The sequence below is a fragment of the Dreissena polymorpha genome, chromosome 5, assembly GCF_020536995.1.
Source record: "Dreissena polymorpha isolate Duluth1 chromosome 5, UMN_Dpol_1.0, whole genome shotgun sequence".
NCBI lineage: Eukaryota > Metazoa > Mollusca > Bivalvia > Myida > Dreissenidae > Dreissena > Dreissena polymorpha.
The window spans coordinates 66,416,805-66,435,411 of record NC_068359.1 but is presented as its reverse complement, the minus strand read 5'-3'; the positions used below and the strand labels follow the sequence as shown (position 1 = coordinate 66,435,411).

Below are 18,607 nucleotides of genomic sequence, written 5' to 3'. Positions count from 1 at the left end.
TCCGCAATTGACGATCAAATGGTAGGTATTCTTAAGATATCGGATTTTGTTAAGCAAACACATGAAAGGTGTATAGGATGAGTGTAATGTATGTAGTCAATTGTTGAAATATATTTTCTACCATGATCAAGACTCGACGTACGCCTAGTAAGACATTTTAGTATCAAAGTAGATAGTGTATATAATATACAAAAATGTTATATTAAAGTGTGCTAATTTTGGTATATGCCTTCCCTCGTCAACCCCCTTTACTAACGTATTGATCCATAACAATATTAAATGACCACACATGCTTTAGTCATCACTTAATTGTGTCGCTTGATGTTTATAAGGTCCAAGAAATGTTTAACAAAGTATATTTTTATTTCAGGAAACATGTTGATAACATAACATATCAACACAGAGTAGATATACAATACACATATGTTTACAAGTGTGCACGTTTATAGGCATATTCAAGAAAAGAATGAATACAACATACACAAACTAGGAACTGCACTCATAAGGTAAAAAATAATATATAAAAGCAACTTTAAGCTCATGATTTACTCTCTTTACTTCGCCGGTATGTTTACGCAGAATCGTCCGTAATATGTGCATCTATAACGTTATGTTCCACATGCAGTAAGGATCTTTTGATTACGTCAGATATGCTTCAGGAAAATTTAAGATCTAAGTCGAACGAGACTATACGTATGCAACATAAAGCTGGTAAAATTTACTATATGGTATTTTTATTTTATAATATATAAAACGTGCATAAGCTTTGAAAACTTTTACAGACACATATACATATTTACCCACTTAATTTATTAGAATGTATGTACAATGATTGTTTAACGTTAAATGCAACTGATACAAATAGCAACATACTACACTGCAACAACACAAACAGAGCATGTTTATATATATATTTATATAGTTTTATAATATTTTTTAAAACGATGACACAATATGTAAACCAAATATTTGATAGTTACACACATGTATATACTTATACTTTTAATGAATTATCAACATTTACATTTATTTTATTTTTTTAGAAACCTCAAAACAACAACAGATATAAAACTGATTTTTAAAGTTTCAAACATACAAATACATAATACATAACATGATGTGTCAATAAATGATGTATAAGTAAGCGATTGATATAGTTTTCATAAACTATAAACCTTCTGTCACCATTGTAGTAGTCACAGTATGCATCTTTCGTCTCTCGACCACTTTCGGAAAACATCCACAGAAAATGTATATAAAAGTGTCCCGGAACTGTTTGCTCATAGAACAGTAAAGTACAAAGTTTATTCCGTTATTAAGCAATGTAAGAATTTCTAACAAATCGCCAAGGGGTGTGTATATATTTTGAAAGAAGTCTTCAATTAGCCCGTTGAGAAGGCTCATTATTCCTTGTGGTGTTTCAGTTACAAGGAACAAGATAACTACAATAAGTAGCATCCGTGTTGTTCTTTGAGACCGTCGTGACCGTTTTGACGTCGTACTTGAACCGATGGGATGAGTTTCACCGTCAGCAACCGAATTGTTTGTCATCATTTTTTTACGACGATTCTCCACATCCTGCATTGTCCGAACAAGCAGGACGCTAAACACGGTTAGCAGAAAACATGGCAGAAGTTTCACAATTACTGCCTGTATCCAGAAATTAAATTTCGCCAATACAATATCCCCATGTGTTCCATTTCGCACATCGATAAACCAAACTACGCCTTCCGTTTGTGACGTGTTTGATTCGTTTCTTAATTCGCTTCGGAATTCGTATGATATTGAGTTTGGGATACACACGACCGTTACGACAATAGAAACGATTACTACGGCGGCTTTTGCCCTTTTTATATTGCAGTAGTATGCCCCAATACGCGGGAATCGTATAAACACATACCGGAACACGGCCAGTGTGACGGTCAGCCATATTGAAATTGAATGAAGAATAACGCTGACAATAGCGTACGTCAGTGTGTAGCGAGCGTTTGAAAGCGTATCGCGTTCGACTGAAGATGTTGGTCCGTATAATACATACGTCTGAAGAGCGAAAGGGAAGCAGAAAGCCATCGTTAGTCCGTCAGATATGGCCAGTCCGGTCAGAATAATGTTCGTCGATGATATCATATTTTTCCTGGTGAGGACAATAATATTCAGAACATTTGCCAAAACACCTAACGCGCATACAATTACAGCTAGGTATCCGTGAATAGGTCTATAATTAGTCGCAAACGTCTGTAACGCTGGCGCCTCGGGTACGCCTGTGACATAGTTTCCCATCTTCTCATAAGCATATGTTGAATTGTCATAATCCGACGAAAACTTTTCAGTGACATTCACATGAGAGACAATAATGCTCATGCTACCATAAGTCATGTGGTAAATGGCTTTAATCCTAAATTAAGACTACTCGACAACTCTAGGGTGACCTTAAATAACGCAGGATGTCTCCGATGTACAATGATAAAACATTCACGTTTAAAACCAAATTGAGCTCAATGCGAAGTGCGGCTTGTTTCTCTCTGACGCAAATATGCGAATACCACAATCCACGCCGGATATTTTAGATGGTCCGTCTGTAAATAAATGGATATACAAATGCATTAGACTTATGCCAGACATATAAGTAGCTCAGATGAATGCAAGGCTATATCCAGAATGCTAAAGTAGTCAACGTACACCGATTGTAAACATAACATAAATCAACTTAACAGACATGCATACAATTGATTATTTGTACCAAGATTATTTGTCTTGAACTTTTTAACGAACAATTAAGGAATCCTAAAGTAGATACGCAATGTGTAGCCCATTTAGTGTACATTGTGTTTGCTTAACGACTCGTTTGATAAAGCAACGGCTTAATATATCTGCCTTTAAAATGGATAAAGTACTTGTATATATTTATGTGGTATAATGCTACCAAAACAATAGCCTTGATTGTGATACAATCGAGTTGGTACTTCACAGTGAAATGATTGCAACAAAAATCATTTTAAAATGTTGTACAAATGTGCATAATAACATTGTAATCATATAAACAAAAAGTAAAGTGGTGTTTTAAATTACAAAAAACCTTTAAATCGAAGAGGCAAAACTATTTCCTAATATTCAAACCAACTTATTGTTACTACGTATTTACACAATTACTAAATAGTACACAACTAGTAATCAGTTCACCGTTATTAATCGGTAAACATACAATTGCTTGATTGTGTGATTCCAGACTTTCAAAAACATTGAGAAAGTGCCGTCGTAGATAAACTCGTAGGCAACTGGCATTCACTGTATTAAGAGATCAATGACAGTGTTTTCGCAACTTTCTAATTATGCATTTAATGCCTAACGAGCAGTAACACTTATGTAATTGTATGTGCGATACAAAATAAATATGTTTGGTCGATTAATTTGCGCGGATATGCATATTTATCATATAACCGCAAATGCTCATTGTATCAAAATCAGATCATCGTAATTAATCGGTTACTATACAATTCCATGATTTTGTGATTCATGTCTTAAAGGGCTGTCGTGGATAACTCATTAGCATCTGACAGCTTTACTGTTTTTCAGAGATCAATTGAAAGTCTTTTCTCAACTTTCTAATTATTAAGTGAATGTCTTACGAGAAGTGAGTGATTATGTAATTGTATATGCGATACAGAAGAAACCTGTTTGGTCGCTTTATGTGTGGTCTTATTTTTGCTCAAACAGCTGTGCATATTTTCATATCACCGCATATGCTCAGATTTTTTGTTTAATTTACGCATGACATTCCTAATTGAGCGTAACTTTTATTGGTCCCAATATTCCAGACACCAGCCAGTGTGCAATTGACTTAAAATGCGGAGACTTTGATTAAATGTTTAATACACATGCTTAACGAGCTAACCAAACATATTCGGCATATACATTTGTGTTAGCTTTTCAATACCATACCTATTTGTTCATATACTTCAGAGTGTTCTGTCTTCATAATGCAATGGAAACTATACACTCACCAAATGAATCCGCATGAATAAAACATACCAATTTACGAAACCATTATTTCGAATACCAATACTTTATTATGGTGTTAAACACGGATTAAACCATGTTTTGTGTCATTCCATGTTCAATTGGCGAATATATAAGTTATGAGATTTGATACTTAATGTCCAATGTTGTGCAAGGTCGTTATTAAAATAAACCGATCATTTTTTTGTTGCCCGATGTAATGACTCCAAATGGACAGTTAATAACAATTATCGATTCAATTCCTACTCCAAATAAGAATAAACACCATGGGCGTAAATGGCTGAATTCAACACACACCTACTCGGTAACAACAGTCCGAACACAAAGAATACACACGTGCTCGGAGCGTCGTTATCGAGCACGTACATGTTCCTCCTCTTTTCTGGGAAGGCAGTTGCAACATGGTTCTCGAGGCATAAATATGTCATTTTCGTATTCGAGACCCGTCTGTATCGGTTGATATTCTTCGGTTCCATTGCGTCAGTGGGTGTGCTTTCTTCTGTTAACAGCTTAACATTATTCCATCACGATAAACATGCTCTTCGTGGATGTCTTCATAGAAAACCGTCAACTGCATCCTACCCTTGATAATTGTATATGACTCATGCGTGAAATGAAGCAATCTTAACACAATTTATTTCTTGAAACTATCTGTGCATGGGATGTGTCTAAATAAAAGAATATTGTATTGTGTAGATTTCACATAACGTACACAATTTATCGAAAGAAATGTGTTTTGTGTGCTTTCCATTTCAATATTTGTAACGCCCCCTAATATTGTACTTAATAACATCCACTCACCCCTTAGGTCTTCTCACGTTTGCCTCAGATGCTGACAACCTGAAATTAATAAATTTACATAAAATTGATTATGATTTTCGCTACCATGTGTTATGGTAATTGAGTGTAATTAATATAAATAAAATGACTTTTATGCTTGCATACAAATGCATTATAATATATATGTTTTACTTCATGTTTGAATGCTTATGGATTGGATATATTTTATATATATGATAGCCATCGTGCGTGATTGCATATGTACCTTTTCGCATTATGTTGGCATGTTTTGAAGTTTGTCATTAAATGCTAAATATTTATTAATGTTAACATTGGATCTAAAAAGCTCAAATAAAACACATAACATCGATATCATTTGGCACTATTTTCACAATTAATGAATGCTTCGATTATAAGCTTCTTTGACGCCAAAACATTGATGCTTTTGTATCAACAAAATAAATAATAGCGTGCGACACCCTTTCTTCGTATTAAAAAGGTGTCATTCTAGAGATTAAACAAGACACGTGGCCTAACAAGACATATGCATTAGTATAAGGATTTGCATAAAACGATGTTGACGCAGGGAATTATTTGGTGACCTTCGTTAGTTAAAGCTTAACGCTTTAACGCGATTGTTTTTGAGTTCAGTATTACCATGTATTATTCCCAAATGTTTCAATGTGTCTGGAAACAATTTGAGTATTATCATTTCAATCACACTTTTATGAAACAGAGCGTACTGACTTTCAGTTATGACCACACAGACGATACACTATACATAATACGTTTCATATCGCGTTTTCGTTTGTAGTATGATTATTGGCGCTTCTTGGACTCCACTGATAATTAATTTGTTATTTGTAACCGATAGCTGATGTGGATTTGAGCGAAATAACGAAGCTCTCTGGTGTTAATTCAAATGGTTGCACCGAAGGCATTTCTTAAACAAAACCAATAACATCGTGTTTGTAACTTTTAATTTCAGAAGAAATACCTTTAAATGTAAAACCTTACGGCAATATATAGGAAGACAATTCACACTTTATAATTCATGAACTGGAACCCCATCCAATATTTGTGAGAGCCATTCTTTGCATTCACTGGAAGAGATGGGCTTTATAAATTTTAGAGCAGTTCATTGTGACGATAGTACTAACAAACGTGTACAATATGTCGATGGAAAGAGTAAAACACCAATAATAAAAAGGTTCAGCCGCTCTATTGGGAAAAGACAATGAATGCAATGATACAAAAATATAATATAAGTAATTAATGGCATATAACATGTTAATATAAAATTAATTGATACCCTTATATTATATATATATATATATATTGATATATATGCTCACATATTTGAACATTGATTATGTAATACATATACTAGTTGTTGAACATAGTTATACATAGTCCCATACATCCCTCGCAATGTGTATCACAAACAATGATATTTGTGAATAAAAAATGCGCACAAAATAATTGGAGCCTTAATAATTGACTTATATAAGTTTCAAAAAACATGCTTGATTCTTACAAACCATCGCAATGAACTTATGAACGCCCCATTTCAGTTTGGTTAATAATACTCCATGAACGGACAGCAATAAGACAAATCGAGATCATGAAGTTGAACTGACAATTACCATTAGGCCTGTGGCTTTTAGGTCCGATAATAAAAAGCAGCTTATCGCATCTGTAAAATCAATAACGTATGCTCTACTGGTCTCTAGAAAGAAAGTAGCCTAAGCGAGCATATTTACGGACGTATTCTAATAAAGCGCCATTTCGAACCATTCCTGTTTAACAAAAATCGCAGGACATTAGCATCACATATAGATCCGAGATTATTTGGATCTTGAAAGATAATGGTTGAGATAAAATGCCCTAGTTCAAGCGACTTATGAATATTGACCGTTCTTAAAAACAATTACAAAGAGATTGATTGATTTGCAGATGTGACAGAGAGATTCCTACTTCTCTTTGTCTCGATCCTATATTAAAATCGGGGTTGAACGTGGCTAATGTATCATATCTGCTAACATACAGCGAAAACAGTTGCATAGTTAGTTGCATTTGCTAATCGATAAACTTTTGATTAAACAATTGAAAACTAACGACTGTCGAATTTTAAAAGAAAAAGTCATAACTGGCAAACAAATGTTAGTCTTAATTACATTTTAAGTATTTGTAATGTATGTGTGCGCTTATCTGTTAAACCCGTATATGCCAATACACGCAGTTTAACGTCACAGCCACTGTGTGTTTACCTAGTTATACTATAAATTTATTGACTAGATTCTTGTAAAAACGTTCACTTACAAAAATACCGCCCGACATATTCTTGCAAAAACATGAAACCCATGAATGCACGTCACGTATATAAATGCGTGTCAATCGTATTGAATTATTTATTTGAAGATGAAACTCATGAATATATATGACGAAACAAGACTATTGCACTAGATTGTCTTGAGCCGATGATTGGAAAAGATTGGAGCAATATACCGAAGCATACCTCCCTTGAGCAAATATAGAGCTGATCTCAATATTCGATATTTTCTACGATTAATTAGCAGATAAAAGCACATAGTACTCGTTTCACAAAGAGGTATTCCTAACGCCTTTCTAGAGCTAGATAATATCGTATAACTAGTAAAACCTATGATTTACCACATTATGGGCTCAGGTATTAAGCTAAATATAAGAAACTATTGATATGTTTAAGAGAGTGTTGTGAAAATAATAATACTTGGTATTCAGTTACTTGTACTAAAAACAATTGTAAGGATAGTACGGTTTCATAATTGAACAGCCAGTATAGAAGTTAACACATATAGCTGTTCTGTTTGCATATTATTTTGATATATGTTACGTATTAATGTTTGTCACTTTAATTACAACATTAAACAGTACATGTGTTTTCTATACGTAAAAGGTGTGTCAATATCTATCGTTTAAATACGAAAGCAGAAACAGCATAAAATAGGTAATGCAAACGTTCTTTTAATGTTTGAATATGAGTTTGCACCGTCAACATTAAAACGTAAGTTTTTTGTCCGGCGCGTTGAATCAATTAAATAAGGCTTTATTGAATACATAAAATGTAATTATACACCCTAATTCATTGCACTAACAAAAACGAGCTTAAACAAGAGAGACACATCATTCACGTTATTGATGCGAACATACTTCATGGGCGTCAGATTAATGTTGACAATCACTGTGTTAACGCAAAACATTACACTAGAGTATGCCACCGCTTTTTCGGAATTATATCTGTTAACATTAAAAACAAACATACACATTCGCCAACGATTATATACAATACCTAAGATTTCACCCACTCACCTGCGCGTTAACAAGTATGCATTCCACGCTGATCGAAGCAAGTGTAAAACATGTATAATATTGAATCGCATGCATGAACTACTTATTCAAATACATATTATATTTATTGAAATTAATATACGATCGTAAATGGGTTAGTCATGTATAACTCATATATGTCAACAAAAATTAAATGTTATTACTATCTTCCACTGAATGTACGACGTTTCGGTAATACGTTAGACGATAAGTAATAAATGTCACATCGTTTATTGGTCATACAATATTGTCTATTGTGACGTAATAAAAATAACAAATGTTCACTAACAAACGTAGAATGGTATGGGTAGGACAATAGCGATGTGATATCCTATCTACATCGTTTCCACATGAGAATTTAATGTTATTGTAAGTTTACCATTGTTCCATTGTTCAACATTTCGAATGTTTATATGTTTGTATAAGGTTTTGCATAATTATAAGTTTGTTCTCTCCTAAAATATGTTGTAAAGTGGTAAAGTTTGATCAGTCAATACAGAATATGTTTTTGGGGTTTAAAACCGCTGTTATATTTATGTATATTACACCATCTACCATCACAACATTTTAAGCAATATAACACATGACAGTTGCTATGATAATAAATATAAATATAGCATATATACACTAATATTCTAATAAAGTTTCATGTGCTACTACAACAACAACAAAAGCATCATAACCACCACCAACAATAACTGCTGATACTACTATAATTACTACTGCTACTACAACTACTACCACCACTCCTCCACCTGCTACTACTACTACTACTACTACTACTTCTACAACTCCTACTACTACTATTACTACTACTACTACTACTACTACTACTACTACTACTACTACTACTACTACTACTACTACTACTACTACTACTACTACTACTTATTATTATTATTCTACTACTACTGCTACTACTACTACTTATACTTCTACTACTACTACTACTACTACTACTACTACAACTACTACTACAACTACTACTACTACTACTACTACTACTACTACTACTACTACTACTACTACTACTACTTCTACTACTACTACTTCTACTACTATTACTGCTACTACTACTTATACTACTACTACAACTCTTACTACTAATACTGTTACTACTTCTACTACTACTACTACTACTGCTGCTTCTTTTACTACTACTACTACAACTACTACTACTACTACTATTATACTACTACTAAACTACTACCACTACAACTGCTACTACCACTACAAAGGCTACTACTACTACTTCTACTACACATTCTAATACTACTACTTATACTACTACTAATAATAATATTACAAGTAATACGAATATTCTTTTTTGGAAACGCCTGAAAAGAAAATGTCATTAAAAGCCCCGATAATTATCGTGATACCGGTTTCAAGACGGACACTGACACAAAAATTTCAATAGCTATCATTCTTTCTTCGAACCCAGTACACTCATATATATGTGTATATAATATATTTTTAAATATACTTTATAAAGTAAATCCGATATAATGTAGAAAACCACATCGCAGGTTACAGAGTATGATCGATTTAAAAGAAATATATATAAAAAAAACAATTAATATTATCAACCCAATTTAAGGAGAGAAATAAACACTTTAGAGTCGGTATGATTATTTGAAACAAACCACATGTTAGCGCATCATCTACAGGCGTTTATGTTTGTTAACTTATAAGATCAGCGAAGTACTTTGCATTATTTAAAACAGTTGATAAAGCAAATGCACACACTAATATCCGTCTATAACAATAGCTAGTAGTATGTTGTGGATATTTTATTTGTCCCTGGCATGAATATATTTTATTCAAATGCACGCATTAACCGCACCGAAAGGCACAACGACGCTATAATTAGTAAGTTTATGGCAATCAAACATGCAAAGACTCATGGAAAAAGCAAGCCGAGAAACAAACAAAAATAACGAATTCTTTTTTTGCAAATTAATGAGATTGTGTTTATAAGCTGATTGTTTTTATATTATTTATCCTTTTCTTATAACGGAATTAATTCCAAAGTAAAAAATAAAAAAAAGCCATTTATAATTCATAAAATACTTTAACAAGTTTCGCTAAGAATAAGTAGCGAGTGTTGTTTTTTTTTTTGTTCAATCACTTTTACCGGTACCCGACGTTTTCGGCACAACTTTGATTATGTTCGAACATAAACAGGTTTATTCATAATATCAGCATTAATGATTGTCCTTTCAGAATTGCTCTGAATAAATTATATACTCATTGACTAAACATTACAAACAATTAACAAAAACAATACGCATGTGTTCATCATCAAATATATATATTAGGTTTTTTTATAAAAAGCACACGCTTTGTTCTAGATAGTTTCAGTGCTACACCGATTTGAAAGGCTGCTTGTTAAATTGCGCATATTTATAACGTGAGTATTGCATTTTACAAACCAAGACAATTCAGTGTGCACATGTTCACTGAAATGCCTTAACAAACGTCAAGGCCACTCGATTAGTTCTGTCATAAAAATACTTACCTGAAAAATATAACCATATCACAACACAGCCATATACCCTTACATATAAGCACTATTTTCGAGCTTTATCCAATTGAATTACATTTTCTTGTAGAAAATAATGTATTACTTTCAAAAGTATCCTTCGTTCGCTTTGTGTTCAAGAGGACTTTCAGGGAAAGCATGCGCAGGCATCGACACAAGCGATTATGGAAAATTCAAGACGTGCTCTACAGTGAATAGGAGACCGTGCAAAATGGATAGTTCAGCAGTGCTATCTACGTATTGGAATTTAAGGACGCCATTGCTTTTAAACAATCTGCTGGCGAAATCACAAAGAGAAAATATAACAATAATCTGCACAATAAATGAAATTGCATTATTTTTTTCAAAATCATTATGCACTATAGTCTGAATGAAAACAGCGCATGTCAAGTGTCTCATTTCGCACGAAGTCACAGCATATTTCATCGGAACGGAAAAAAACTTACAGAAACTCATTATTAACATAACAGAAAACAATTATGTAAATAAGTAAAGCAATTTGCATATTGAAATTTCAACACGACACAACAAACAGAAACGTAACGCTCGCGTGTAAATATGTAACATTTTGGGTTGTTTAAATTGACATATTATATATTTTCTAAATGCAAACTCTCCCATGATTATAAGCATATTATCAATATACGCAGTAAACGTTATTACACAATCCGAGACTTATACATAACGATGCCTAGTAATGCTCGTTTTCAAAGCAAAGGCCATTTATATTTGCAATCGGTATTAGGTATATGATATAATGTGTAATGTTATGAACACGCAAATACGTATAATTATCGTATAGCTATCTCTTTCAAAAACAGGTGCTAATAAAAGTGTAAAAAGTTTTCCTCTCATTAAAACGAGTTTGTGTTGGAAATACAACCCCTTATACTTATGAGCCTTGTTCTGAGAAAACTGGGCTTAATGAATGTGCAGTCTGCACAGACTAATCAGGGACGACACTTTTCACCTAAACTTGATTTTCGGTAAGGAGGGACTTCTTTGAAACTAAAAATACCATAAAAGCAAAAAGTGTCGTCCCTGATTAGCCTATGCGGACTGCACAGGCTAATCTGGGTCGACACTTTGCGCACATGCATTAAGCCACATTTTCTCAGAACAAGACACATTGTTCATAATAAGCAAACATAATATCAGTGGCTCGGAGAGCAAGATAACAGTAACTACCCACACATGTAATATTATAGCGCCAGAAATGTGCATGTTTAACCCATTTATTCCTAGTGGACTCTTACATCATTCTAAATTAAATCAATTTATTTCCAAAATTAGGGATGTCGTTATTTCTATATTTAGAATATTTCATACAGAAATTCATTTAAGCAAACAGCGCAGACCCAGATGAGACGCCGCATCATGCGGTGTCTCATCTGGGTCTACGCTGTTTACCAAGGCCTTTTTTTCTAGACGCTAGGCATACATGGGTTAACTGAATTACAATTAATTTGACTTTCGTGTTTCATGTCATATTTCATCAATACTACATACTGGACAGGCAGGACCGGTTACTGCCTTGTGACATTAGTACATTTTTATGAAATACGTTAAATTATACTTCACTGGTTGGTTTATTGATCCGTTAAGTGCATATCAATTTAATTAAATGTTTCTGCGAAACGGGTTTATCAAATACAAGTTCTTTACAATTGGAAAAAGATCGTAGCTTATCCACTATTGTCTTACAATACATGGCAAGACAGAAAAATGCGTCATATACGTCCAAATGAAATACACTTATAATATAGTGGATACCTATGCAAAACGATAAAGGTAATCATATCAATGTATACGAACAAATGCTTTAATTTCTTCTAGGGGTTGTGTAAAATTAACGTTTGAATTCTTTGTATAAGAGTGTCGTTAAATTACCAAATATCAAAATATGGTGGTTCGCTGTCGATGTAAATGGGTATTAAGTGTTCAGTAATCGCTATTTAAGTAAAATAATTATCGTAATAAAATGTACCATTCATACAAAAGCAGTTTGTCTTAAATGTGACACATTAAATCCATGTAAACTTCCCTATAAATATTGCGTTATCAATTGCTGACTACAATCAAATCGGTAGAGTACGCTACCTACATATTCAAGTCGCAATCAATGTTCAGACATAAACACAGACGAGGGATGTCATGCATCTTATTAAAAATAACATCATCTAAGTTACCAAATCAGCGGTTTGTGGTGATCTGACTAATGTGTTTCTCTGTATAAAACACTTTAATGGGGAACCTGTGAGTTCATTTCTATATCACGCATGCATTTATGCGTTAGAGCATACATGTAAATTGGGCGTGATGTGGAGACCTTTAGTTAATTGATACATGCATATAATAACCTACACCTTTGCGGTATAAACGTCCTTATCTTGTATCTGTATAGTGTATATATTTCATAACGTATAGTTGTTCAATCAATGTATGATATGTATATTATAAATTGAACATTGTTACCCTCCTGTAAACAATGCACGAACGCATTGACTGTCTGGAAATGCTTTCAGTAAAAATAAATGTGTATCTAAGCAAATCATTAAGAGAGCGAATTTGAAACCCCACAATTGCATGTTGATCTTATTGTGAGAAAGAACCCATTTTAACACGATACTTAATCGTGTTAATGAGTAAAAAAAGAGCGGAGACGTACCGCCGACAGCTACGTGCAAACCAATTGGACATGTGTCTTATTTTCCTTATCTTTTGCTGACACAATGTTTAAATGACGACTGTTTTACAAGTAAGGAATACTCTGCGAAGTGGATGTGTCTATACATTTATGGATTGTAAACATGCAAGCAATCACGAATGAACATCTATTTGATTGGAAATATACACGCACAAACCTTCTTAGATAGTCATATATGCCTATGTATAGTTCAACCAGACGGGTATCACATTGGCTGTGATTGACTTGTATTAGTGGACCGTCGAAATAACCACATATATGCATGCCACAACGGCTGAAATGCTTGCATGTGCCATATATGTTATTGATCATTCGATGATATGAGGCATTTTGTGTTTTGTCGTTCGAGCAATTGTTAAACCCACTTGCACGAAAACACGATACACACATATACCGGTCTGGGGTGGTTTTCCAGAAACAACTTAAGTCATTTCTTAAATAAGTTCACTTAAGTTCAAAATTACAATGTTTTGTATTTCTTTACTAAATAAGGAAACACATGTTTTTTTGGTATTCCTAAAATAATATTGGCATAATGATGTTATTTAAATGTATATCTTGATGCAAATCTATTGCAATATTAAATGAAACACTAAAGAAAATTTCCCAATTTAAGGATAAGAATAAAATTATACTTAAGATGCTACTGGAATACGGTCCCAGAACAACAATTTGAGAGTGTTGAGGTGTGTCAACCGTTTTGTCTTCTTGGCAAGCTCTCGTGTGAGCGACTGAACGAGTGACAGAACAAAATGTTATACATCATAAATCAAACAAATGTGTATGCATGTCGTTGAATATTTTCATTTCTCAACAGTGATCCGACAGTTCATATTAAATACAATGTCAAAAACTAATACCAAGTTATATGAATTAACCGAAAACAACTAACTTGCTAAACGTAACATGTAACCAACTTGTCTAACTCCGTGGCATTTAAATACAACGATGGCTAGACAGCGCTAATGGACTTGGACTATAACTCAGATAGGTTAAGACCTCGCTTATTTTAAAAATTCGCTATATACACGCTATACTTAAAGTGATAGTATGGGCATCTAACGGTTTATAGGTGTTAATCGCAACCGTTGTTTATTTTTGGTGTTTTCACTTCATATACACTTATATTTGTTAATGCAGCATCAACATACTAAAACAATATACCAGAAAGAGAAAAATAATGCATTTGAATATCAACCGTTCTTTCGTTTGACAAGTGATCACGCATGTACGATTTGAACCTAAATTTAGTTTTAGTGCAGATTTGTTCATACGACACAAAGACGCACTTTTGTTTTACGGATTATTTCGGCTTACAGGACTGGGTGGGTCACGTAAGAATATCGAAAATAAAATATATTTTTTATAAGCAACTGGTAGCAAGATGAGTTCTAGATAAGTGATCATTAACCACATTTTAACTAACTCTTTTGACCTGTTAATTCTTTTCAGCTCAATTCAACAGTGCAAAATGCCCATAATGTCACTTTATGTGCAGTTTATAATATGGAAACGTTAATACTACAATTCGCAACGTCGGTTAACCACTATCTATCATATTAATTCATATTATATTCATATACACATTTGACATTTTATACAAGGACAAGGTTGATCTATATTTAGTGTTGCAAAGTCAAACTTATGGGTTACACGTCTTACGGATTTACATATAAATACACATTTAGCCAGCTATACAATCCGTATTTCATACGTTGTTTTATGTTATGCTAATATATAGCTTCAAATAATGTACTCTGCTGATAGTTTGTATGTTTCTATACGATTTTACAACGCGGAAGAACTAAATCGTAACCAAGCTGATTCCAAATTGTGTACTTTTGATGTATATGCAAAATATATGTACATTATTTATACGTTAAGCAATAGTTTATAATCGATCATACGCGAGTTGTTCTACTTATGATATGCAGGCAGAGGTTAAAACACTTTGTATTGGCTGAATATTACTAATATTTCTACCTTTAAATGTGAGGTATTAATTGTTGTGTATATAATGTGTGTTGAGGTAATTATGGTAAAACTAGTTTAAGATCAACCGCAGCATGGCTATAGCAATTATTTTTATGTCCGATAAACGATGATGCATTGATGTAACATAACGCACACAAAACGCACATTTGGGGCATTGTTGGATTTATATAATGATCGAAATTTGTACCACATTTCATACAATCTTAAATAGGCAGCCATCTGGATCAACAAATCATTAGCCTCGGGTTATAATTACCGGACACGAATATTTGCTTACCGTATGTGCCAATCTTCGGTCATTTCCGTATGTATTCGTTACGTGTCCGTTGCATACGTATATTTAGGTTGCAGACACGTGACTTAACAAACGGCCAATCAGAATTGTACGTGTAGACACGAGACGTTACACAGCCAATCAGAATTGTACACATAACAATTATCAAAGCTTTCGTTGTTTACATCTATATTTATGGACAGTCTTGATTAAACGGCCGAACATACAAGTCGCATTATTGCTGGCTTTCGCGGGATGGGCCCATTGCGGGCTTCGCATGTATCTTGTATTTGACAAACATTTTCGAAACGTTGTGTTGTGTTAATAAGCAGAAATAAAACGCAAAGAAATCAGAAATGAACTTTGTTGGTTACTGTGTCTTTTCCACGAACGATACATAATTACGTGACATTGACGTCGCTGAGCTAGTAACAGCGTTGACTGTCATCTGTTTGTGTTAGTATTGGCACACAATTATTTAACTGTTAATAATTTACAAAAGTAATTGCACTGCACTGCAGGATTTATTAATCCCAAAGTGCATGATATGAAAATCGAATTTATTTTCAAGAATGCTTCATTATTGAGTAAGTCGGCCGCAATTTTAAGGAGATCAATGTTGATCAATCCATATTAAGATGGATCGGCAAGAATGAAGCAGGAACTATGCCAGACACGCTAAACTATTCAATAATGAGATAATCCCAACTTATTTCATCCCGTTGTTGTTAATAAAATACATCAATGCTTTATTGTATGTAATTGATTACTAGCATACTGACGTAATGCTTTATTCCGAGCGGATTATAAATGCACTTAAGTTCTCATCACTTTGTTATGATCATTGACTCCATAGTCCATAGATGTCCCTTTATTGATAACTCGAATCGTGTAAAACTTTACCCCCAAAGTTATATCGAGAATAGTATATTGTGCAATGAAATTCAGCTTTAAAATACTTAATGTAGCGCATATGTAAACTTTGGCGTTGTACTTCATTGTTTAATATATGTATTCACTTTAAAAGTATAAAGGAATTGTATCAATTAAACACACCGATGACTCAAGATTCGTGTCTACTTGCGTTCTTTTTGACTTAAATTGCATACAATCCACCATGATTCGTATTTGTTTGATGCATTACGATCAACGCGTTGTAATAAACAAGATATTTACGAAATACCAGACTACATGGCAAGAGACCGTTACAACTGGACATTTTATTTATAAATCAACCGAAATTGAATACACGTTTTCACACTTAGATGATAATTAAATGGTGAAATATAAATACCTATATCAAATACTTACTGTTTGAACGAAGTAAAGTATATCTGTCAAAGAATATTCATTAATTACAAATTGACAATTTGCACGTGTATATTTAATGTACACGTTAAACATTATTTAATTCATATATAATTACTTTTTGAAAATATTTTTATGAAATGCAAATGACACATCAATATTATTATGGTTTTTGTGTTTATTAAACATGTTTAGATCTGTGTTTTATTGTGATATTTTTAAAAAGACACCGAATCATTTTATTTAGATATAAATTAAATTTTGATTGTAACCATAAATTAATATAGGCCTAATTTCTTGGTTTCATTAACAGATAGTCTGATATGCATTTTATTTAATGTGTTTTAAATGCGAACCAGTTACATTTTACTGTCGAATTACGGTGCTGTTCACGAACATTCGAATGGAATATATTAAGCATATTATGCATTTATTTATTTATAACAAGATGGATCTTATGTTCATTGCAATGTTCACATTTCACCGCGTATCAGTATTATAAATGTTGTTGTTGTTGTTGTATTATAAGCCGTGCATTTTACACTTGAAGTCGCTAAAGCTGGCTAAGCCGCGTTTAAATCAGCTTTTTGCTGACTTTACTTTAGATAAAACAATATTTAAGTTTTCAATTTAAATGATTTCCCTTGTTTATGATCCACAGAAAATAAATATATAATTGGAAATCATTCGAGTAATTAAATACTTTTCTGTTCTTGTGAACAGTACCTCACAATTCCTTAATGTTCCTTCATTCTGAGATCCACGCAACATACTGCCATTTATTAATTATCGACAATTACGCTGAGATTATTAATAAGCACGTGTGGCAATTTTTATGTTGCCCAAACTGCTTAATAGTATTGTGCATCAAACGGTTTAACACGTTTTATAGAACATACAACTGTTGTGGTCAGACTATTTATTGTGTTTATTTTCTCATTACTCGTTCATATGTTCAAGAAATAAAGGTAAAATAATGACCTTTTAAAAAGTTTGTTTAGCAACTACAATTGTGAACAATGATCAAACAGTAATGATCAGGCATTTGGTATAAAATCTGTGTAAACTCTTAAAAATAACGTCCATTCCATATGTACTACACGCTTTGTTTGTCGGACAAAATGGCGGCCGGATAAGCGTTGCTGAGGGGTGTGTGAAAAATTGATATCTGATTGACTGATCGGAAAATGTGATTGACATGTGGCGACTGGTTAATACTCACAATATAGCATGGGTCCAGTGTTTGTGTATTTTACATTAAGTTACGTTTATAGACTGTGTAAATATACGTAATGGACTGAAATTAAAACTGTCATAAAGTTGTTTGATTCCCGACTTTAAGTGCTCACTAACGGTCCATCGAAAACATGCAAGATTAATGACGTATTTGAAATCGCTTACGAAATGACAAAATGTAATGCGTCTTCCCTCAAGGGAAGTCGTTTAATACAGTAGTCTGACAACTAACTGCTTTATAGGGCATTTGCAAAAGTCCTAAATGACGCGTCGAACGAAATACGATACGTTTTTTGCATATGTAAACAGCTTTATGCTATTATGTATTAAAACTTCTTCGTATGTATAAGTTTGAATGATGACCCGTAACAAATAC

The 18,607-nt window shown here is 33.2% G+C and overlaps 1 protein-coding gene across 1 annotated transcript in view; it reads right to left on the bottom strand.

The window, feature by feature from the left end:
* Positions 1-409: 409 nt before the first annotated feature.
* Positions 410-18,607, bottom strand: part of LOC127882298 (G-protein coupled receptor dmsr-1-like) — a 63,069-nt gene continuing 44,871 nt past the window's right edge. Inside the window, exons 3-4 of the mRNA XM_052430861.1 lie at positions 4,819-4,857; positions 410-2,576 (exon numbers count right to left, since the gene is read on the bottom strand). Coding sequence (XP_052286821.1) covers positions 1,168-2,376 — 1,209 coding nt within the window. The 5' untranslated portion in view covers positions 2,377-2,576; positions 4,819-4,857 and the 3' untranslated portion in view covers positions 410-1,167. The remainder of the gene's footprint in view (positions 2,577-4,818; positions 4,858-18,607) is intronic.